This window comes from Sinohyriopsis cumingii, chromosome 14 (assembly GCF_028554795.1).
Source record: "Sinohyriopsis cumingii isolate HCF-2022 chromosome 14, ASM2855479v2, whole genome shotgun sequence".
NCBI classification, from domain to species: domain Eukaryota; kingdom Metazoa; phylum Mollusca; class Bivalvia; order Unionida; family Unionidae; genus Sinohyriopsis; species Sinohyriopsis cumingii.
Genome location: NC_142974.1, coordinates 80,983,515 through 81,008,591, shown reverse-complemented (window position 1 = coordinate 81,008,591; position 25,077 = coordinate 80,983,515). Strand labels below are relative to the sequence as shown.

Genomic DNA, 25,077 nt, shown 5'->3' with positions numbered 1-25,077 from the left:
TCATTGCGGCTTACGTGGCAGCCCATGCTCACTTAATATTGTACGAAACTTTAGAACTGTTAAAAGATCGTGTCTTGTACTTTGACACGGACAGTTGTATCTGGATCGATCGCCTGGGTCAGCAACATCCTGACATCGACGGAGACCGTTTAAGAGCCTGGACAGACGGGCACCGTGACGACAAGATTCTAAGTTTCGCTAGTGGCGGTCCTAAAAATTACGGCTACGAATACCGGGACCCGCAAGGAGAAGTGCACACCGAGTGTAAATTGAAATGACTGACTCTGAATTATAGCACCAGTCGAGTGGTAAACTTTGACGTATTGAAAGAAGCATTGCAGTCTGGAGAGGATGAAAAGTTTAAAGTGACCACTCACCAACCGAACAAGATTGTACGTTTACCCACTCACCAAATCGTCAGTCGACCCTTCGAAAAAGTCTATCAAATCGTGTACCAGAAGCGAGTGCGTCTTCCCAATTGCTTCACTTTGCCGTACGGTCAAGTCGATATTGGTCAGCATATAAAAAGAACAACGTCAAAGACCAATAGTGCATTGTGAGTACCAAGACCAAACGAACAAGATCATTGTTTTCTGAGAAAAAAAGAAGTTCAGAAGACTGTCAGGGACTTTCCTGAAAGACCATTTCGGGAGGACACTTGTGCGACATTACCCCATGTAGAACCTGTCAGAACGTTACACATTGGCCCTTGGACATCTTAGCGATCCAACACATGTTGTACAAAAACTTGTTTCTATTCCAGTTTCATCGCTTTAATTTTATCTTTGTACATAACTATTTGACTTGTGTGACATTACCCCATGTAGAACCTGTCAGAACGTTACACATTGTCCCTTGGACATCTTAGCGATCCAACACATGTTGTACAAAAACTTGTTTCTATTCCAGTTTCATCGCTTTAATTTTATCTTTGTACATAACTATTTGACTTGTATGTATTTTTTACTTTCGTGTTTATTTTTGAAACATCAATAAACGTGTCCTGAAAAAAGCTATAAAAACTCTCGTCTTGTTTGTCTTCGTGTCACAAGCAACATTCCTGACACTAAGGCTACCTCTGCTGTCTCTGCTCCCTCTTCCTCCACTTTCAAAGTCATCGACGAACACTTAGATCGTGCCAGTTGGGATGCCGTGTATCTTCGCCATGTCTTTAACATGCTTATTGCTGGACCTGGCGGTTCAGGCATAACCGAATTTGTCAAACGTTAGATCGAACATAAACATCATTTGATCGATCGTCCACCTCAACGAATCGTGTGGTGTTACAAAGAGAGGTAATCGGCGTACAGTCTCTTGCGAGAAAGTCAAGGCGATTGCATCGTGTTTGAGGAAGGCATTCCTAAAGAAGACGACGGAATCGTGTCTGACCCCGGTCAAACCCATCTGGTCATTTTAGATGACATGTTAGGAGAAGACGAAGAAGAAATTAAACTGTGGTTTACGCGCAAAGGGCATCATCGTAATGCCAGTGTCATTTACACCACTCAAAATTTGTTTCAACAAAGTAAATCCCATCGTACCATCAGTGTCAATGCTCATTACGTGGTCTTGTTTAAAAGCCCTCGAGATAAATCGCAAGTGCATGTCTTAGCCAACTAGTTAGGAACGCCTTGGCTAACTCAGGCGTACGACGATGCCACTCAAACTCCACACGCCTATTTACTCGTCGATTTGAAACCTACTACCGATTATTTGCGATTTCTTACCCATTTGTTTCACCACTGGTGTTAAGACGGAGGGCCTGTCCTGTTCATGTCTCTGTGCTCGACTTAACCAAAAACATCTATAAAAACCTCAGACACTTTTCGTCTGTCTCATACAGTGTCACCATGACGTCTCTTCAGTCTCATCTTCCCGTCAAATGGATTCGTGCCTTGTATGGTATCAGTCGCGAAAACAATCCACAACTAAGTGCTCGCGTCTTGGAAGCCAGTCTCTGAGAAGTCTTTCTATGGTTTACGGTGACAGCACGTCAATTACTGCAAGGCATCAGTCCGATTCCTCATCAAACCAAACACTTTTTTGATAGAAGCAAAGTGTAGTTAACCCAACTGGCCGATCCCCGTATCGACACTCAAACCAAAAACCAAATCATTTTGATACCTGGAGGGGGCGGTACTCTAGGAGGTGTCATCATTCGCTCCCTCTTAAAATGGGATCCTAATGCCCCCAATGTTCTCCCCAAGCATAAATCCACTCCCAAAAATGCCAAACGAAACTCGAAGTAAAAGATAAAAGGTGTCAAGACCAGGTTACAATCCCAAAAAAGAACAGCCCACAAAATACAGCTTCTACCCGCAAGAGAGGCACTTCGGCCAGGACGCAACCTTACATTCGCAAACCACGACCTGCTGCGACGGTGATCGCGTCTCCGGTAGCCTCAGTTTCATCCACTTCTCCGTTGATGACACCATGGAAACCCGAGTCTCCATGAACTTCTCCTCCAGTGGTGACATCCTCCTCCTCTTTAACTGCAGTGGCAGCTGAACACAAAGTAACGACTCCCAAAATCAAAGTCCAAGAGAGATCGGGCATGGTACAGAGTTTACTGTATTTGTCCAATCAAGAACTGGCTCAATTTAGTCCGTTGCGAACCCCTGACGACGTGTGATGCCTGTCATCAAGTTGATACGACGTAAAGACAATCAGTGGCGAGCCGTTCCGGTATAAAAAAAGGCCTGAGACAAATCATGGGTATCAGTGTTTTTGTGTTCCTTAACTCCCAATGATGTCACGTCAAAGAAGTGCGCACCTTCACTATACCCATTCTCCTGTCCAAAAAGGAAAGAGACAATGACAGTCTCGTCATCCGAAAAAACGCTCAGCCAAGCATCGACGATAGCCAAAGAAAGACACATTCGTCCAAAGAGAAAGAGGAGTCACCAAATCGGAGGATTCCTTGGCGATTTTGGAAAACACATAGTCAACTTTATGACAAAGCGATAGTCAAGATAAAAGATGAAAGGCCGTGTGCTTAGTCATCGACGCCAGTGTATTTTTGGTGAATGTCCCGGAAACAACAAGCAAAGATGTCACCCCCGGAAAATATCCCTCTTCTAAATCAAAAGGAAAGAAAAGGAAAGGACTGCCTCTTCGCTTAGTCAAACATGGGGACATGTTGTCTGTCCTGTCCAAAGCTTCTCCACCCATGCGAAGAAACTCATTCAAACGGCCTCCAAAGATGTCATCGATACCGTGTGCGAATGTTGTTTGAACGTCTTGAAAGGCACGATCCCATTGTCGAAACACTAGAAACAATGCATAAGCAAACATCGTCACGTTCTTCGCCAAATGGTTCCAAAGAAAATCCCCGTTCGTCAAAAGAAGATGTTTGTCCAACGTGGAGGACTTTTGCCACTATCGTTAGGACCTTTGCTGAAAGGAATATTTGGAACAAGATAAAAAGGACCTATGGAGTCCCAAGATCTCAGAATTGACCCTTGACATCAAATTGAAGGACGAAAACTAGCTTTAGTGCCTTTCAAACGATGGATGGAATACCATCGTTGGCAAGAACAATGAACCCCGCATTTGCCTCCCAATCCCAATTTGAGCGAGATGTCCCAGTTACAACACGAATTGCAGTCATTGATCGATCGCTACTATTTGTCCGAAACAGAAAAATCACAAAAGTACGGTCAACTCTTGCAACGACTGCAACTCTTTCACCAGAAAGCTTTAGACGAAACAGCTCTACCCACTCTGAAAGATTTTAAGACCTTGATGAAAGGTCCACCAGCACCACCACCACTACTACTCCAGTGACCAGGACAGAAAAAGGAGAAGAAGAAGAAGCATTTCAAACTGCGCCAGACAAAGTACGCAAGTTAACAACACCACCTACATCCAGAATTGGATGGATTAAAAAGATGATGACCACCCCTTCATCAAAAGAGAAAAAGAAGGTGGAGAAAGAAGTGAAACAAGAACCGATGACCCCTGTTCAGACTTCCTGCTCATCAACACCTATCGCTGGTCGGACACGCCAAGCATTACAAACCAAGAAAATACCACACGAGAAAAAGAGGGGCAGCAGCGAAGAGTGGGTGACTTATCAACAAACAAAAAATGGAGAAGGTGTTAGCCAGCATTTACTACGATTCATCCCATCCTGCAGGTTACGGAGGAGATCAAAAATTGTATCGTACTGCCAAACCCCGTATGAATAGTCTCCGTTTCCCTCAAGAACAACGATGGTTACAAGAACAAACTACCTACACTTTACACAAACCCATTCGACGCAAGTTTTCCAGATGTCACACCCAAGTGGAAGGCATCGATCATCAATGGCAAGCCGATTTAGCCGATGTCTCTCATTTGGCCAGCTACAATCGTGGCTACAAATATTTGTTTTGTGTCATCGACGTCTTTTCCAAATTTGCCTGGGTCGTACCATTGACTTCCAAATCGAGTAGCGAGTTAGTGCGAGCCCTGCAACGGGCGTTGAAACAAAGTGGTCGTCACCCTCTTCGATGGCAAACGGACAAAGGCACCGAATTTCTGAACCAAGCTTTCCAAAATGAATTAAAGAAACGTGACATTCATTTTTTTTACCACCGAGTATCCCAAAACCAAATCTAGCATCGTGGAACGTTTTTAACGCACTTTGAAAGATCGCATGTTGAAATATTGTACGCATCACCACACTCTCAAGTACATCGACATCTTACCTTACCTGGTTCAAGCGTACAACCAATCTTACCATCGCAGCATTGGACGTGCCTCGCAAGATGTGACTCCCGACAACGAAGTGTTGGTTTCTGACCGCCTGTTTGGTACGTCGCCTACGGTGGCTGTCTCCAAGAAAAGTGGAGTGTTGGTCGTAGGAGATTTGATGCGCATTGGCAAAACCAAACTCACTTTTAACAAAGGTTACTTGCCCAACTGGACCAGCCAATTGTTTTGTGTCACTGGACGAGTGTATGGTCGTCATCCTGCCGTCTATAAATTGGAAGACATGAACGGAGAAGTGTGAAAAGGAACGTTTTATTTGCCTGAGTTACAACGTATCACCAAAAAAGATGAAGATGTGTACGACATCGAAAGCATTCTCGAACGCAGAATCCGAAAAGTGGGCAAACGACGTGTCAAAGAAGTCAATGTACGTTGGAAAGGATATCGACCCAGTTTTGAATCTTGGATCGACGCTTCGCAAGTCATCGACTATAAAAAGAAGTGACCATCATGCCCTTTCACACAAACTCAGTTACCGCTACCACTGCAGCGACCACTCCTTCACACAGTTCTTCTCTGCAAGATATACAGAAACAATCATTATCGGTGTGGTGTGGAGAACGTTGCCTAGAACGCAAATCGTCTTTTTCTGCCAAATCTTTGTGGTCTATTGTGTCATCGGTGCAGCCATTGCCAATTTGAGTTTGCAACAAAGAGACAAAAAATTGTGGACCATTGCATTGAGCAGTTCTATCGGTTACCTTCTTCCCAATCCCTCCATGAAATTCTCCTCGAACGGCAACAACGGCAATCTTACGTCCAATGTCAGTCACCACTCCAACAACAACAATCCCATTTTGTGCGGAGACACGCCTCTGACTTCCAGTAACCCCTCGGACAGCCACATAACTCTGAAATTATGAGCCACCATAACCGAGTTTACTTAACCTTACCCAGTGACAGTTACATGGAGGTGTTTCCCAACAACACTTTGTGCTGTTGCACGGCCACATTACCTCAGGCCATCCAATTAGATCACGAAGCCCATTGGGAAGTGGCTTTGGCATACATCATTCACCCGACACAAATCAAAAACGTCACCTACAAGCAAAACACTCTCCAGGTGAAAATTTTGAATGCCCAATTGCAAGAATAAATAAAGAAAATCGGGTTTTATGGGGACACAAGACCAGCAAGCAATCCATCCTTCAGTATCTATACATTGAAGATTGCTTCAGGTTATTATTTTAGTGGTTAACATTTGGTGGCCACTATTTCGGACAGGTTCGCCTTAGCCTTTGGCAAAGCCCTGAACAGAGCCAAAAGAAGTGTAAAGATTGAGTACCATAATGTGGCTCATCGCCTCATGATCAAATTTCAGGATTCGGACACATTGTCCCTCGGGTTTAATGGTAGTTTGTTTGAAATTTTGGGTGGACATCCATAGATGGTAGCAAGCAATTTGAGCCCCAAGATCAACAGTAATATGGATCCAAAAACCCTGTAGAACTGAACAAAGGACTGAATTTGATCTTTGTCTACTCCGATGAGGTGGAGTACAACGTGTCATTCCTTTCAAAGTGGATAGAACCACGGCCAATGACCAGGAAGGTGCAAACACCTATCACGTACACCGCGAATTTGTACATGCTCACTATTTGCCCGTCAGTAAGTCGTATTTTGACACTGTCAACATTGCTATAAAAGGAGATCTGGGACAAAATATTCCATTCTTCAAAGGGATAATCACGGTAAAACTCCATTTTCGAAAACGGTCTCTGATGTCATGTATCTAATGTACTGATGCGTTGCTCCACAGCGAGGACACGGTTTAGGAGATATGTTGAAATCAGCCTTTCGTTCGGTGGCTCCGGTGTTGAAACAGACGGTGACACGAGGATTGCACGCCTTGAAAGATGCGGTATTGTCACAAGGCAAATAATTTCTCCAAAATGTCATCATTGACAAACAAAACCCTAAAGAAGCATTCTTAAGGGCAGGCAACAATATATTGTTGCAAACGGGCAAAGACATTTTGGGTCGGCGAGAAACTCCTATAAATAACCTGAACGCTACCGAGTCAGGCATCCCTGCTTCCCTGACGAAACAGCAAGGACAAGACAGAAAGTCACGACGAAGAAAACTTCCCTTCACAAGTCTCCACACTTCTAAAGCTAGAAAGACAAAGAAAAGAAGAACTGTTCGAGACTTAGACGTTTTTGATTATTAAATTATAAAGAGACAGAAATGATGCACCGAGAGTCTTGCGCTTGTTCGAAATCGGAACTGGATCTGTTTGCTATGCCGCCTACCATGATTCCGATTCAAGAATCTCAATCTGTCGAATTTCATTCCATCTCCTCCTTGACAGCCTCAGCTCCCATCGAGTTTGAAATCAAAGGACAGTCCGAAGATTACATCGATCGTAACAGTAGTTACTTGCATTTGAAAGTCAAAGTGAACGATTCGGATGGTAGTGATCTAGATGCCGACGAGCCAGTAGCTCCTGTCAAAAATTGCATGCATTCCTTGTTCAGCGTAGTGGACTTGTACTTGAATAACAAACTGGTCAGCGGTAGCATGGATATTTACCCTTATCGAGCGTACCTGGAAAATCTCTTGAGGTACGGAAAAGAAGCCAAAAACACTCATGTGGATGATTGCGTGGTATGGAAACCTGACACATCGAACAAGTTCGATGAGGTGGCAGATAAAGATTGCAACAATAAGGGATTTGACGCACGTGAAAAGAAAATTGCTTGAAGCCGAAGTGTAGAAATGATGGATCGCTTGCATTTGGACATGTGGTTACAAGTATTTGCTGAACGGGGTAGATATTCGCTTGAGACTGAATCGCAGCAGTACAACTTTCCATTTGATGTTTGCTGCAGCCGATTACAAAACCTACATCGAGGAACCCAGACTCTACGTGCAACGTGTGAAAGTGTTACCAAAAGTGGGAAACGACATCAGTCACACTTTGAGCAGAACGACCGCTAAGTATCCGATACGACGCGCGGAAGTGAAAACTTTAACCATTGCCACTGGACTCCGATCCAAGATCGAAGATCATCTGTTCCAAGAACAGTTACCCAAGCGATTAATCCTTGGTATCGTGAGCAATGCAGCCTTCAACGGAGTCCACAGTCAAAATCCTTTCCATTTTAAGCAGTACGATGTGTCCAAGGTCGAAGTCAGTCGAGATGGCAAGACCTTGTGTACCCGACCTTTCGAACCTTACTTTATTGCCAAGATGAATTAATTGAGATCGTACTTAACCCTGTAGGAAGACACCAACGAGTTAGGAACCAACACCAGTCACGGTATTACGTACGAGGATTGTGCAGGAGGCTATGCTTTATGGGCTTTTGATTTCACTCCAGACCAAGGGAGCGACGAGAGACATTTCCACCCTATAAAATCCGGCCAGATTCGACAAGAACTTCAGTTTGCTAAACCTCTACCTGAGACGGTGAACGTCCTCTTGTATGTGGAAGTCAATAATACCATAGAAATCAATAGTTTGAGAGAAGTCACTCTTGACTATTAGAAGCCATGGAAGACGGTTATCCTCTTTACATAGGCCATTATGGTTATCATTTTGTCTTTAGCTAGGAAGCGTAGTGTACATCATTGGTCCAATGACTTCCAACAGTGGAAATCTCAATTTCATTCACAACGTTGTCAGCCTTGTCCAAAATAGATGGTTAATTAAAAAAAATGTTTGTTTTTTAATTCAATTGTTAATTTTTTTTTAAATTGTTAATTGGAAATTGTGAGTTATTTGAATAAAAAATGTTTTGAAAAAATGCGTTTTTCGTTTGTTTTTTGCCATGGGTATCATGAACCATGCTCTTTGACTTCTCTCTATCCCTCACATCAAACTATTTGAGTGTTCCGACTCGAAACCGTGTAGGGATGTTTTCCTTTGCCTACGCGCTTTTACCATAAAAGCAGGGTAATCTCCAGTCTGACCATCCATTGTCGACTCATCCTCCTACGAAGATGTGCTCAAGATTAGCCAAGCTGAACGATGTCTAAGTAAATTTGCATCGTATCAGACGAAGTCTGATACCGAAGCCTGAAGAGACAGATAATGTCAGAATGTTAAAAGTCACGGAAGACCTGATAGAAGAGGCGCCTCCTGAATGAGCTGGCAGCGGAGACCATTGTAGAAGAAGGTAGGATGAAAGAGGAGGATGAGCAGAGAATTAAGAAAGAAGAGGAGGAAAAGAAGAGATGGATTAGGTCTCACCCTATGATGAGACCTGAGTGTAAGGTGAAACCTGAGGCGAGGACGCCTACACAACTACTTCCAGTACCACCGACACAACCAGCACAGAGACCCGTCACCCCACAAATGGAGATCAGACAACATCCCCGTGTACAGAATAGGAGAAGGAGGGAAGTCCTCACTATCCCTGAAAGTGAAGACAGGGACAGTGAAGCGAGTCAACCTCCCTCAGCACTCCAAAAGACAAATATAAATTGGGAGAATGATTGGAGTAGACGTTGTGTCTGTGGTGCCAGGCCTGGAAGGTGTCATCACTGACAGGTTCATCTGGAGTTCCAGAAAAACAGCCTTTTTCATCGCTAACCAAAACTTTAGAAAAGAAACACTATTCAATTTTCCAATGTGTTAATGTGGAGTAGTTTAATTATAAACAATCACTCCTTTCCTGATGTAATTGTGTGTGTGTGTGTGTGTGTGTGTATGTATGTGTGTGTGTGTGTGTGTGTTTGTAAGCGCTCACGTACGTGGGTGTGGATGGTAGATTATTGGGGCTTGTAAGTGATCATATACGTTTGTGTGGATAGTAGATTATGGTTGATTTTCGTTCTCGCCGTATGTGAATAGAAGATTTGGGGATCTGTTTCTGCTTCCAGTCGTGTGTGGATAGTATAGTTTGAGTTTGATTTTGCTTCTCGGCGTGTGCGGATAGTAGATTATGGTTAGTTTTTAGCTTCTTCGCTTGTATGGATAGTAAAGTTTTGGTTTGATTTGGCTTTGTCGCGTGTGTGGATAGTATACTTTGGGTTTGATTTTGCTTCTCCCCATATGTGGATAGTAGATTTTGGGGTTTGTTTTCTCCCCGTGTGTGGATAGCATAGTTTGGTTTTGATTTGGCTTCTCGTCGTGTGTGGATAGTAGATTATGGTTAGCTTCTAGCTTCTTCGCCTGTGTAGATAGTAGATTATTGAAGTTTGTAAGCGCTCACGTACGTTTGTGTGGATAGTAGAGTGTGTGTGGTTGTTTAACTTTCCTTCTTTGTGGATGTTATAAATGGGTTTTGTTTTTCCTTCTCCGCGTGTGTGGATAGTATACATTGGGTTTTGCTTTTGCTTCTCAGCGTGTGTGGATAGTAGAGTCTGGGGTTTGATTAGGCTTCTCAGCGTGTGTGGATAGTATAATTTGGCTTCTTCGCTTGTGTGGATGGTATATTATTGGGGTTTGTAAGTGATCACGTACGTTTGTGTGGATAGTAGATTATGGTTGAGTTTGCTTCTCGGCGTGTGTGGAGAGTAGATTTTGGGGTATTTTTCTGCTTCTCGACGTGCGTGGTTAGTATAGTATGGGTTTGGTTTGGCTTCTCGGCGCGTGTGAAAAGTAGATTATGGTTAGGTTTTAGCTTCTTCGCATGTGTGGATAATACGTTTTGGGTTTGATTTGGCTTCTTCGCGTGTTTGGATAGTATAGTTTGGGTTTGATTTTGTTTCCCCCCCGTGTGTGGATAGTAGATTTTGGGGTTTGTTTCTGCTTCTCCCCGTGTGTGAATAGTATAGTTTGGGTTTGATTTGGCTTCTCGGCGTGTGTGGATAGTAGATTGTGGTTAGTGTTTAGCTTCTTCGCGTGTGTGGAGAGTTTAGTTTGGGGTTTGTTTTTGCTTCACAGCTTGTGCGCATAGTATAGTTTGGGGTTTGATTAGGCTTGTCAGCGTGTGTGGATAGTAAATTTTGGGTTTTATTTAGCTTCTTCGCGTGTGTGGATAGTATATGTTGGGTTTGTTATGCTTTTCGGCGTGTGTGGATAGTAGATGTTGGTTATGATTTGTCTTCTTCGCGTGTTTGGATAGTATAGTTTGGTTATGTTTCTGCTTCTCGACGTGTGTAGATAGTATAGTTTGGTTATGTTTCTGCTACTCCACGTGTGTGGATAGTTTAGTTTGGATTTGATTTGGCTTCTGGGCATGTGTGGATAGTAGATTATGGTTTGTTTTCAGCTTCTTCGCGTGTGTGGATAGTAGATTATGGCTATGTTTTTGTCTCATTATGTTTGTGTGGATATTAGATAGTTTGAGAAGAGAAAATTAAGGGATTTCCTTCACGTCCGTGCTTTCCAGATAAAAACTCAAAGCATCCGTCATTCGCGCCATTCTACGGAATAAGCAAAAGAAGAAGATGGCAGCAGTATCAGACCTGTTCAACAACTTGAAAGAGAGTTGATATTGGGTAGTGGATGGCTATTATGCAGTGGAAAGACTTGAGAAGGAATGGAGGCATGCAGTTACAAAAGAATTTGTCACAAGACAAGTAACTAACCTCAAACTAGCCTTGGATCTTGTGAAAGAGATGATAGAGGATGAGGTGAAGAGAATAAGAGGCTTCATTAACCCACAGTATGTGAAAGTGGGTAACTTGAAAGAAGCCCTAGATATTGTAATGAGGGTGAGGTGCTTCTTAGAAGATATGCTGGAATGGACAGAGTGATTTTTTTGTAAAATGGGGAACGGACCAGCTGAAGAAAGCAGAAGAAATTATGAGGAAAGTGCTGACAGAAGAAGTTAAAAAGATTAAAGAAAGATGGGCAAATGATAGGAAAGAAGAAGATAATAGAAAGACAAAAGGAAGATTTAAAGGACTGAACAACAACTGGATCAAAGTCCAGGAGAAGTTTAGAGCATCGGGCCATCCAGACTGGATGCCAGAGTCCGAAAAGAAGAAGAAAGGATATTGGAAAAGGTCAGGAGATGGATGAAGAAATGGAGGAAATGAAAGAAGAACCCAAAGGCCCTTTTCAGGGCCACTCACAGACCTCGAAAGAAATGACTTTCATGCCTCAAATTTTGTTTCATGTTGTATCAGTGTTTGTCTCTTGTCTATGTTCTCTCTGTACACCCACTCTTTTGCTCAGTACTGTGACGTCAGATGCTATACAATCTCCCCTTTCCCTTGTCCCTATACAAACCCAATAGTTCCCTGTTTCATTCACCCTTGTCACTATAATGGTCCAGTGTGTATTTCAAAGTATTGTCGCTATACAGACCCAATGGGTCTTGTAATGATAATTTCCCTTGTCTCTATTATTCTTGTCGCTATACAGGCCCAAGGGTTCTGTACTGCATTTTCCCATTGTCGCTATAACTCTTGTCGCCAAAAAAGCCCAGGGGGTTCTGTAATCCATTTTCCCATTGTCGCTATAAATCTTGTCGCCAAACAAGCCCAGGATGGTTTGCAATGCTAATTCCCATTGTCACTAAACAGCCCCCATTCACTACTGTCTACGTACTTTAACATTAATTTTGCCATATGCACTTTTTGCGGGCGTCTAAATAGTGACCTTCCAAAGGAATGTGGATGTATAAGAATCCACATGAAGTGAACACTTGCCACTTAATGGTATGTATTATCAAATTCTATAAAATGACATCCATTTCTTAAATAATCGGTGTTGAATGCCTACATACATAAAATATGTGACTTTTACTATACTATGAAACAAGGGTATATAAAGCACAGGGGCCCACGAAATATTATTTTAAGCTATAGAGTAAGAAAGGGCCTAGTCCTACTTGCAAGACCTCAGTATCGATACTTATGTTTTGGGTGTCTGGTTCGTAGCACTAAAACATAAATAACATGTGATACGTCTTACTTTGTAGCACTTGGAAGGGGCCCATCAGTATGGTTTGCATAGGTGTCAAAATATTCTAGCCATGTCAATGATTTTAAGGCTCTAATTTGTCCAGAAAATGATGCATCAGTTACACAGCAATTTAATATAAACAAATTCAACCAATGTAATCTTATGCTTAAACCTGTATTGTACAATGCAAAGCGGTGGTCTGTGGGGATGTGTGAAGGAACCATTAATATTTTCCTGTGCTCTCGTCCTTCGGGCAAGTTATCTGAAAAACTGGAATAACAGTGTATTGGCCACATACCTTTACATATGCTCAATCGCAGGCATAAAAGATACAATAAATAAGTTAAGCAAAATGGAAAACAACATATTTTAGTTATTTAATTCATTTATATGGCATTTTGTAGAGATAAAAAATAAATTCATAGCGAAGATTTCTGTTACCATTTCATGCTAAAAATTATTACTATTTATGCTAAAAATAATAACGTATCAAGAAGAAACAATACTGCTGTACCTACTTCTCGAAAACTCTCAAAAACGTATCGTCACGGGTTTCCATAGTAACATTTCTGAAATACTGTCACATACAGCACATCCACCGCTTGATATCTTAATTCGATTGTTATTAGCACATATATGCATTGAACACTTATCTCTGAATATGACCTTTAGCAAACAATCAAAGGAAAAATTGGACAATTTAAACCACCGATTCTTTCAAGTAAATAAGCGACTATGCCAGTCAATTTCCTGCGAACGAGCCAATGACAATAGAGTGCTTTAGCCAGTGCTTGAATTGGAATTTTGTTTAATATTATACCTCACGGTGTTGCATTTAAAAGAGTCGCATGAAGATACATACTGAGGTAATTCATATAGATGTAAACTTTGTGATAAATATTTTTAGACAGAGAGTCGTTTGAAGCGCCACTTAAGGATACATACTGGAGATAAACCATTTAAATGTGAAGTTTCTGATCAAATGTTCAGACAGCAGTCATTTGAAGAACCACATGACAATCCATACTAGGGTCAACCATTCAGATATGAAGTTTGTGATAAAGTGTTTGGACATAGATGTTATTTCAAGGTCCGGATCAGGACGTACTGGAGGTCAACCATTTACATGTGAACACTACTAAAATATATGGACAGAGTAGTCATTTGAAGAACCACATGAGAAGCCACATTGGATACAAAACATTCAAATCTGAAGTTTGTGATGAAATGTTTTCACAAAGTAGTCCTTCAAAGAACCACACGGGAATCAATACTAGAGATAAACTATTCAAATGTGAAGTTTGTGATAAAATGTTTGGACATAGTGGTCATTTGAAGAACCACATGAGAATCCATACTGGAGATAAACCATTCAAATGTGAAGTTTGTGATAAACTGTTTGGACAGAGTAGTACTTTGAAGCAGCACATGAGGATACATACAGGAGATAAACCATTTAAATGTGAAGTGTGTGATAAACTGTTTAGACAGATTAGTCATTTGAACAACCACATGAGAATCCATACTGTAGATAAACCATTTAAATGTGAAGTTTGTGATAAAATGTTTGGACGTAATAGTTATTTCAAGGTCCACATGAGGGCACATACTGGAGATCAAACATTCAAATGTGAATTTTGTAATAAAATGTTTGGACAGAGTAGTAATTTGAAGACTCACATGAGGATACATACTGGAGTTAAACCATTCAAATGTGAAGTTTGTGATAAAAAATTTGCACAAAGTATTACTTTAAAGAACCACATGAGAGTCCATACTGGAGAAAAACTGTTCAGATGTGAAGTTTGTGATAAAATGTTTGGACATAGTAGTCATTTGGAAAACCACATCAGAATCCATACTGGAGATAAACCATTCAAATGTGAAGTTTGTGATAAAATGTTTGGACATAGTAGTTATTTCAAGGTTCACATGAGAACACATACTAGACATCAGCCATTTAAATGTGAACTTTGTAATAAAATGTTTGGACAGAGTAGTAATTTGAAGACTCACATGAGGATACATACTGGAGTTAAACCATTCAAATGTGAAGTTTGTGATAAAATGTTTGCACAAAGTAGTAATTTGAAGGACCACATGAGAATCCATACTGGAGCTAAACCATTCAAATGTGAAGTTTGTGATAAAATGTTTGCACAGAATAGTACTTTGAAGAACCACATGAGAATTCATACTGGAAATAAACCGTTCAAATGTGACATTTGTGATAAAATGTTTAGAGAAAGTAGTCATTTGAAGGGCCACACAAGAACACATACTGGCAATAAACCATTCATTTGTGTCATTTGTAATAAAATGTTTGGACAGAGTAGGAATTTGAAGAGGCACATGATGATACATACTGGAGTTAAACCATTCAAATGTGAAGTTTGTAATAAAATATTTAGAGAAAGTTGTCATTTGAAGAAACATATGAAAATTCACACTGGAGATACACAAATACCATTCAAAGGTAAAATTGCATGATTTAAAGGTTTAGACATTTCTGTTTAAAGACCCACTTGAGATTAACCATTCACGTTTGAAGTTGGTGGTATCATTTTAAGGCAAAATTCTGCTTTGGAGAACCACAGGAGGATGAATGCTGGAAAGAAACCATGGTCATGTTATGTTTGTGATAGAATGTTTATGCAGGGTTGACATGAGAATACATACTGGACATTAACCATTCAAATGTGTTGTTTATTATAAAATATTAGGGAAACTAGTTTTTATGTAGTGCCATAGAATTGTTTCTACTGTTGATAAAGTATTTAGAGGTTTTGGGAGAGCAAATAATCAATGATAACATGATAATACATAGTGGAAAATAGACATTAAAGGGTGTAGTGTTTTCATTTTTAGCTTTTAATGATCTAGTTTATAGAATACATATCTGGAACTACAACAGATACAATGATGTTATCCAACCTATGGTAAATGACCAGAAGTAAGTTGATACAAGAAAAACAAGGGCATCTCCAAACAGTTAAGTACATATGCTACATTATTAATGATCTAGTTGATAAACCGAATTCAAATTGATGTTTGCAGTAGATTGAAGTCACTGTGTATGTATTCAATATAATGGATAAAGGATGTTTTAATGCGAGAACAGGGTTCCCGCACTACCGGGAAATCGGGAAAAGGTCGGAGAAATTATAATGTTTTTCCTTACCGTGAAAAGTCCTGGTACTTCGCAAATTTCGATGAAAGTCGGGAAAAAACGGGGTATTTTCCGACACCACTTGAAGTCTGAAACAATCACGTAATTAAATCGTAACCTAATTGATCATGAGTTAAATTTATCGAGTTCTAACTAGACTATTCATAGGGTGCAGTATGTATGATTTATGGTGCTTGCAATAAATATATATGCTGAGTCAATCCAAACGCTCTGTGGAGTTTTATTTTCAAAGTCAGCTCGATGTCCACATCTTACCTTATGTGGAAGCTTTGAAAACCACTCGTGCTGTTGTTGTTTCAGCACAAGATAGGCTATATATAGCTGCCAGTATTAATGGTGGAGGAAGAACCCAGTAAAACCCCGAAAGAACCACCGACCCATGAGAAGCTATTGGCAAGCTTTCTCACATACCCGCATTAGCGGAGCCCGAGACTCAAACCCACGCAGACAGAGGTGAGGTGGCAGTGAAATGTTATAAGTAGACATTGTAGATGTTGGACGCAGACGAGATTTACTGATAAAGAAATAGACAGCGAACAAACTTTCTGCTTTTCTACATCGGGAGATTCCGTTAGCGCTGAAACTCCAATAATTAGACCTTTTATGGGACCCCTTGTCGACAATCAGGTTAGAAGTCATAAATTAATGAATGAAATGACCATGTTTTGTTCCTTTTGTGTTATATGATTGATGCATTTACTTCTAAAATTAGGGGCCCCGAGTGGTCTAAAGCGCTCTCCGTTAAGGATCACTGCCATCTCACCTCTGTCTGCGTCGGTTCGAGTCCCGAATTCAGCCAGTGTGGGTATGTGAGAAAGCTTGCCAGTAGATTCTCATGGGTCGGTGGTTCTTTCTGGGGTTTCCCGGGTTCTTCCTCCACCATTAATACTGGCCGCCATGTATAGTCTATCGTGTGCTGAAAAATGGCGTTAAACCCCACAACAACAACTTCTAAAATTCGGTGGGGAGGGGGTACAAACAAACTGGAGGGTGTGCTAATACTGAGTACTTATATAAAATGGGTATCTTGTTTATCTTTAGAAAGGAGTTCATCATAATAATGTTTTCATAACATCTCCCCTCCAGGGTACAACTTTCTTTATTAATAGTATGCAAGCCAGTAAAACATCACCCCAAAAAGCGATTTATTATACGGTCATCACATTTGTACCTTCTATTAAGAATAGGTACTTATTCTCGCATGCGTCTTATTCAAATAAATTGAACAATTTTTTGTGAAGTAGATGAACTCTTCAAAGCTCATACTAGAGTATCAATATATATCATTGCCAGTCCACCTCTAGATAAAGTTTGAAGCTACCTCTCTTTTAACGTTCACATTTTATTTCGATATTAAGGTGAAAAATAATTCATTTAATTCCCGGTTTAAAGTTTGTGGAGGATTAGGTAGTGAGGAAGACTAATGATTAAGCTTTGGAATAATTAAGGTTCTCAAACCTTATTTTACCAATTGCTGTTAAAGATCGCTTTTTTCAATGTTTTAAAGTAGTTTTTATCATTTCATCCAAGTCCGCCGAATCCATTATGCACAGTGAGGTAAATTCAGCCAACCACTGTAACTTTAACCTTTGCTGAAATGTTTCAGCAACGAACGTATTGCTTGCACTCCAAACTGTTTCTGTGTTTGCAATGTTAAGTTTCAGTCCTGAAATCCTTGCACAGAATTACTTCAAAAGACGATACCAAAGATTCAAAAGAGCTATCAAGAACTAAATTAGTGTAATCTGAAGACTGTGATAGTAACACTTTTGTTTCATTTAATTTGATGTATGTTACATTTGGTATTAATTTTTAATAGTATATACAATATTTCTGCACATGATAAGAAGTGATATGACGATAAATCAACACCCTACTAAAGCCTATGGAGCGTTTGATAAACTCTGAAAGAAAGTCATTCATAAATGTACAAGAGTAATCTCTTTGAATGACATAAATATTTTAACCTGATACAAATATTTAAAAACAACTCTATTGTGTTTTGTTATTTTTGTTATCACGTACTCGGTATACTTTTCCTACAATATGCGCAGTTTCATATTTTTAAATATGAACATATCACTTTATGTGATTTTGATTGGTCAAAAAAATACCATGGTATTATGACGCAATATTCTCATTACTGATTGGCTGCGGTCGTGTGAATACTTTATTAACTCCGCCTTCTGGAATTTGGTGTGTGCAATGAACATTTTTGGACGCCATTTTGTTAATCGACCTGCGAGAGGGAATTGGGGAAATTGGTCTCTTCTTATTCAATATGGCTAATTTGGTTTGCTATGTCAAGTATAACATATCATAACATGAAAAATGTCTAACATCCTCAAGACAAGAACAATAACAAGCAAAATTCAAGGTATTGCTCAGATGACTGCGGGGGCAGGGTGGGGGTGGAGGTGCGGTATATCTGTAGCATGGAATCAACCCTATATACAAGCGTGGTTTAAATGTGAACTTACAGAAGTAAATAAGCTCACCTTTGATCACAGAAAAATATAGATATAAACAGGTCTCCACAGCTGAGAGAACTTGATCCAACCACAACATATTTTTGTGGTAAATATGCGATGCAAGTCCGACTCAAAAAGAGACTTGTTTGCGTCATCTGTAAAGTCTAATGTTCCAAATCAAATACTGCAAATATGAGATCAGAAATACATTACGGTAAATATGTTTATTTCTGCATTCAGTAAAGTTCTTTGTACAAAACTGTTGCGAAAATGTAATGTTTGGGTGTGACGTGGAATTTGAAGGTAAACACTAGCAGCAGAGGGGGCGAATCCGACAACTTTTTCGACAAATTTCGATTAAGGCCTCAAAACGACAAATAGAGCCTTCCTTCGAAATCTCACTTTTCGAACAAAAAAAAAATAAAGTCTCCGTTTGGCAAATGGAGCCTTAGCGTTTTTTGCTCGAAAACGCTATATTTCGCCACAACATCTCGTTGGTGTTTTCCCGTGGTAATCATCGGGCGTCCCGCGTCGATGTCATCGCCCCCTCTGCTGCTAAGTGGTTATTTACAATGAAAATTATTTACAACTAACCGAATATTTGGTCAAGTCCGATACGATATCGTGTGCGAGGATCATGTAAATTTATCGTTACGAATCCATGTGGGGTCGACTGAGCATGACTAAAAAAGTTTCGAAAAACATTAAAGTCCATGTCACCGCCGCACCATGTCTGCCAAATATTTCGTAGCGTGTGTGTATCAACGCCGTTGAACACAGCAAGAATATTACAGTTGTCTCTAATTACTTTTGGAATCTGAGTGTATCGTTGAGTGACATATATCACGTCAGTGTTTTTATGCCTGCCTCTGGAAAATATCCTAGCTGGGTTTTTTTGATTGTCTAACATAACATCATCGTACACGACTAGATTGTTAACGTCGCCATCAATATCATCAATACCCGGTGCATTATTGATATCTGTAATAAACTCAATAACATTTTTTTTAGCGATCGCTGATGCATTCTCGTTGAAATCTTTCAACACCTCGTAGCATCGTTGATCATCCACGCTAGGAGCAACCAAATACAACTTATCCCACTTCATCCATCTCATTATTAAATTGAGTAACAATTGCGTCTTGCCGGATCCAGATGGTCCGATGATAATCATCCGGATCGAGTTTGGTAACGCTGCAACATGCTTAACTGGTTCTCTTGTTTTAGTCGCCGAAAAATCAATTATATTCATATCTCTATACATAAATTATGGATCTATATTGTGTGAAGTGTAGAGTGCGTACTGGCACAAATGATATGACAACCGCTACAACAAGAAATAACAGATCGGCGCTTACTGGTAAGTGTGTACAATGCGGTACAAAGAAATTTAGATTTATTTCTATTAGACCCGGAGATGTTTTAAAAAAAAGCGAGGAGGTGACATCGCAGCCAAATTGGCAAAACTCCCCGGAACACCGTGGGCAAAGTATCCAGGAGAAAAGCACCTCCCAGGATATAACTACTGTGGCCCCGGAACACGATTAGATATTAGACTCGATGATCAAAATCAGCCCAAACCCGGTGAGTATCCAATAAACGCTATCGATAAGGCGTGTCATGCTCATGATGTTGCTTACTACAAAAGTAGCGATCTGCAACAGCGTCATATCGCGGATGTAAAATTAATTCACGCGCTAAATGCTATTCCTGATAAATCCTTCAAAGAAAAATTGGCCTCATGGTTGGTAAAATCGGCTATGAAAGGTAAATTAATGATTGGAAGCGGAGCTTCTCGCGCTGGTAATTGAAAACGATAGCGTTTATAATAACAACATGGATTCCATCTATTATTCTCCGAGAGGATACTGGAAGGGGAAGGCCGCAATTGGTAAGCTTGCAAGCGCTGCAAAGGTAACAAAGACCACTGCGGCTAATTGGTTATCCAAACAGGCTATATGGCAAATCTATCTACCACCGCCTAAACAAATCAACTTCTCGCGCTTTGATGTCAGCGTACCTAATGAAGTTCATCAGGCTGATATACTATTTCTGCCGCATGACAACGGTTACAAATACGCGCTAACCGTAGTTGATGTTGCGAGTCGATACAAACAAGCGGAGCCGTTAAAAACAAAGTCAGCAACTGAAGTAGCCGCTGCGTTTGAAAGACTTTATCGAAGAGGCCCTCTGCGCTGGCCAAATCTATTACAAGTTGATCCCGGTAGTGAATTTCGCGGCGCTGTTTTATCAACGCTGAAACATCATAGCGTCGCGATACGACGAGGTCATACTGCGCTACATCGTGATCAGGCAATTGTTGAACGATTCAATCGGACTCTCGCTGAACGGTTATTTGGATATCAATACGCGAAGGAATTCGTCCAAGAAAAACGATCTCGTGAATGGGTTAAAAGGTTGCCAGGTGTAATCGCAGCGTTAAATAACGAGATTACCCGAGCAATCAACATGAAGCCCAGCGACGCGATTAAATACGAGTATATACCCAAAAGATCAAAAATAAATAGCGTTTCCAAGCCGATTCTCGGCGATGTCACCGTGAGATATCTATATGAACCAGGAGAGCTTGAAGGCGGTAAAAAAAGAGCTACTGATCCTATTTGGAGTGTTACCACACATAACATATCAACGATAACACGATCAACTGGTAGACCACCGATCTATAGACTGGATTCAACTGCTCCTCAGCGTGGATTTACACGCGAGCAACTACAAGTGATACCTGACGATACTCAATTACCCCCGCGTGGTCTTAACTAGCGCCGTTGCGTCTATTGCACTCAAGACAGGTCAACCTCACATTGTTTTTGACATGACCGAGACTGTTATCGATCCTATCCACGGTAAATTGGCGAGTGTCTTTATCCGAATAACGCCAACTCATTATACAATTGCAACTCGCGCAGTGATTATTCTGTTGTTGTCGTAACGCAATTATTAATTCGGCATCAATATCAAAACGCCGCTGTTTTTTTTTATCCTGTTGGCGGTAACCCGAGAGTTTTCTATCAATGACGCTTGCATCGATGGTGACTTTGTCGTCACTGACCTTGTCAGCGACTCCGTCAGTGACTCCGTCAATAACAATTCTTCGAAGCTGATTTATCCTTCGTACTCTGGACACTGCAAGATAGACTAGATTCGACCATTCGATGCGATTATCAACCATCCAAACAATTGTGTCCGTGATGGTTAGTCCCTGCGAGGAATGTATTGTTGTTGCGTATCCTAGCGTCCACGGGGATTTATTAGCACGTAGCGCGTCCTCGACGACGCTGATATCAACGAGCACGATATCATTCAGCACGAGAATTTGTTTTTCTGTCCCTGACGCTGTCAGGCCTGGAATTTCAACTTCAATGTTCTGCCGCCGTGTGTCCGCGGGTCTATAACATAACGGCACTGGACGCGTTGGAAACTTTTCCTTATGCAACGTAAACAACTTCCGCTGAAGTATGTCTCTGACTATCTTTCTACTCGCTACAATCAAATCGTTTGGTCTCCATGTTTCCCAGAATTCATTTAACGGTGTTTCCGGAATCACCTCGCGGATTATTTCACATTGAATTCTATCTGGCTGTAATCTGATTAATTTTTTAACCCCGCGCAGTTGTTCATCAAGTGCTCGGTAATCAGTATCGGTTTCTTCATAATAGTCCACAAAACCCTTTAACCAATCATGTGGACCCTCGCCGACAAATGGTGGTGGTTGGCCATGATCTCCACACATGATTACCGCTGTATTCGCGCGCAGCAACCACTCAAGAAACATTTGTAAAGTATCTAACGAAACAGTACATATCTCATCCCAAATGATAACCCCAGGAATAAATTTTTCACCCATTCGATCAGGAGTCCACTCACCACCGCTGTATCGAAAAAAGCTGTGATAAGTAACGGCGTCAACATTTCGTTGTTTTATTTCTCGCGCTAGTCTATGGGTCGGTGTAAGCACGATTATACTTGCCCGCGTTCGAAATAATTCAATTGCCCGAGTCGTCTTTCCTGACCCGCCACAGCCGCTTAAATAAACTGTTTTATATCTACAAATTGGATCAGAACACGGTGGTGCATTAGACCATTCTGATAAATTATCACCGCGTAAGTAATTATTTTCAACGGTGACATTTGCTGACGGGGAATAATCGCGTCGTATTTCATTTTTAATTCTCCATATACCCCAACTCTCGTCCGGACTAGTAAACTCGGCTAAGTTTCCCTTATACGCTACGTCTATATAAAATGAATCAACGGCTACTCTAACCGCGGTGTCGGGAAATCTATTTATCATCGAGAATAAATTGATAGCGGCATAACCCAGCATAGACGCCCTCAAATGTGGATACGCGGGGCTGTCTCCATCGCTGTAGGAAACAACTGTACCCAACCTTGTTCCATTGGACAAGAAAGCTGTTTTGCAGTTCACATATCTATTTTTGGCCACTGCGTCCTTGATTACGAAATCATATTCTGCGTCATCTATAATCAGCCGTGAGCAATATCGTTTGTAGTCGTGGTTTTTTCCACCTTGTGTGAACTTACCAATTATTCTTCTACCGAGATCTTTTGCCTCGCGGTTTCGTTGGTTGAATATCCTCCTGGACCATTCGATGATATATTCCTCGTCGGCATCAATGTGTTTTCTGGACTCGTCAATTATGCTATCTAGACGCTCCGGTTCTGGTAACCAGACTTCAGTCTGCGCCCGGTATGATATAATCGCGTCACTGACAATCAACGATACAAGCATGCTACAATCAATCATATACCGTAGCAGCGCTATTGGCAGCCACTTCTTTTCAGCCATGTGTCTACCGATCCAAATATAGCAACAGCGATGAAGTCCTGCCGCGAACTCAAATGATACTATGCGAGCGAATCCGGTTAAATCAAAATCAGGCAGTGGTCCATTAATAGCAACACGAGTCATTTCATGTCTGGGGTGTCCAAATCGTTTGAAATACTCAGCGGCGGATCCATACCCGAGAAAACTCGCTGGATAACAGGCAACCATATCAACCGAGATCATAGCGTCGCGGCTGTATTCAGTGTTCCATAGTCCACCGTGATAGTATTCCAAACAACTGGATTGTACATCCGGCAGAAATTCCTTGCGCGTTGGTCTCCACGCATTTTTCCTTGCTGCAACATGAGCTACAACCGATGGAATCGTAAAACAATTTGTTAGCAGTTGTTCATCATGCTCCTCAAATTCCATGGCGGTTTTTTTCATCCTGTTGTGAAACGCTTCAGTGCGATATAATTCACCGTTTGGTCTTACAAACTGATCAAAGGTATCCGCATCGTTTTCAGCGCTGCGAAGTAACCACACTGATACAGGGTCGTTTTTACACAAGTAGGCAATAGCATCAAATAGTTTCCTCTCCGCGAGAAAACCGTCCTTGGAGAATTGTTCTCCCAGGAATTCTTCGGGTATATACTTTACTGTTCTATCCCGTGGAAATATTGTGATCGCGGGCGTCCATGCGTGTTCGTAATGATCAATAATTTTGATTGGGGCCCCATTTGATTTGTACTTTGATTCGTATAATACTTCACCGGTTATCGTTGTAACGGTTATTGGAAATCTCAACGACGTTTCTAATCTCGCTATGTCGCTGATGGTCGCTCCACGCTCTTTTACGGTTAGTTCCCACTGGTTGATTTTGCTACGTCATAAATCAGTCAATTTGTTTCCTTGACACGCATTTGTAAAATGCTCTATTATTCGTTCTGCTACACAATTTATCCCCGTTGACTGTTTCATTGGTTTCAGTTTTCGGATATCAGGTTTCTTATTTAACGGGTATATTCCATAAACAACTGCTGTTTCAGGATACGCTCGTTCATAGTATGGTTTGTCAATTCCGGTTAACAGCCCCGGCTTGGAGTCGCGGCTAACAATGACTGTTTTCATGTCGCTGAGAACTGGTTCAAATTTATCACGTATGATCCAATTACCTGATTCCACCCGGACAATGAATTTTACTCTGAAGAAATACCTTTTACCGTCAAGTTGTGATATTATCGTTGCTGCGCGGTTGTCGTTCATGGTAGCATCAACAACGCCATCAATTCGAAATGTTGACCAACTATGAGATGCGCCATCACGCTTGAATTCATCGATACAATCGCGTATTTTACTCAACAGGGTTCTATCGTTTATTAACGCTTTTGGTGCGTCCTTGAGGACTCTATCAAGATTGAACTTAATATTTTTCCAGGGCTTAATTGCTGCTAATCTCTCGAACTCATCCATATAATTAAAACAAGTATTTAAATGAAAGAATATAGTATAATGAATCACTGTAAATGGTTGATGATTGGGTCGACAACCCCGTGCAATAAATCATGTAGAGGTGAATTCTGCGGATATCATTTACAAAGCGTTCGTAATGGTTCTCTTGGCCCCCTCCCGTGCTTGGTTTGCCACGTCGGTGTAAGAGGAAAATCGCAGTTGTGTATCAATTGTGGCGGAAAGCGATACAGGGAACTAAAACGCTATTATGACAAGCGAATTAAAAACGCCGTCATTGACCCCACCGCAGACTTCGTCATCAAAACCCCCCAAGACTACGTTGAAAGATTCATAATTAAACCAAATAATAAATTAGACAAGTAGTATTATTATACAAATGGACCAAGAATTTCAGCCGCATCCTGTGCTCGTCAATTACGAGGCATCTCGCGACGGCATTGTTAGAAACCGCAAACTGAAGAAGCCGGTTGGTACCGTAAGTAATCAGGGGTATCTGATGTTTGGTGCCGGAAAGAAGAAGTACCATGTTCACAGGGTGGTATTTGAAGCATTTAACGGATTAATCGAAAATGGACTT

General features: G+C 41.0%; 1 protein-coding gene across 1 annotated transcript; it reads left to right on the top strand.

Annotated features, from left to right (window-relative positions):
• Window positions 1–13,361: 13,361 nt before the first annotated feature.
• On the top strand, window positions 13,362–15,404 carry LOC149784231 (uncharacterized). Its single transcript, XM_089933243.1, has one exon. It carries the CDS (start codon window positions 13,637–13,639, stop codon window positions 15,047–15,049), a length of 1,413 nt encoding a protein of 470 aa, XP_089789369.1. The 5' UTR covers window positions 13,362–13,636; the 3' UTR covers window positions 15,050–15,404.
• The last annotated feature ends 9,673 nt before the right edge of the window (window positions 15,405–25,077 follow it).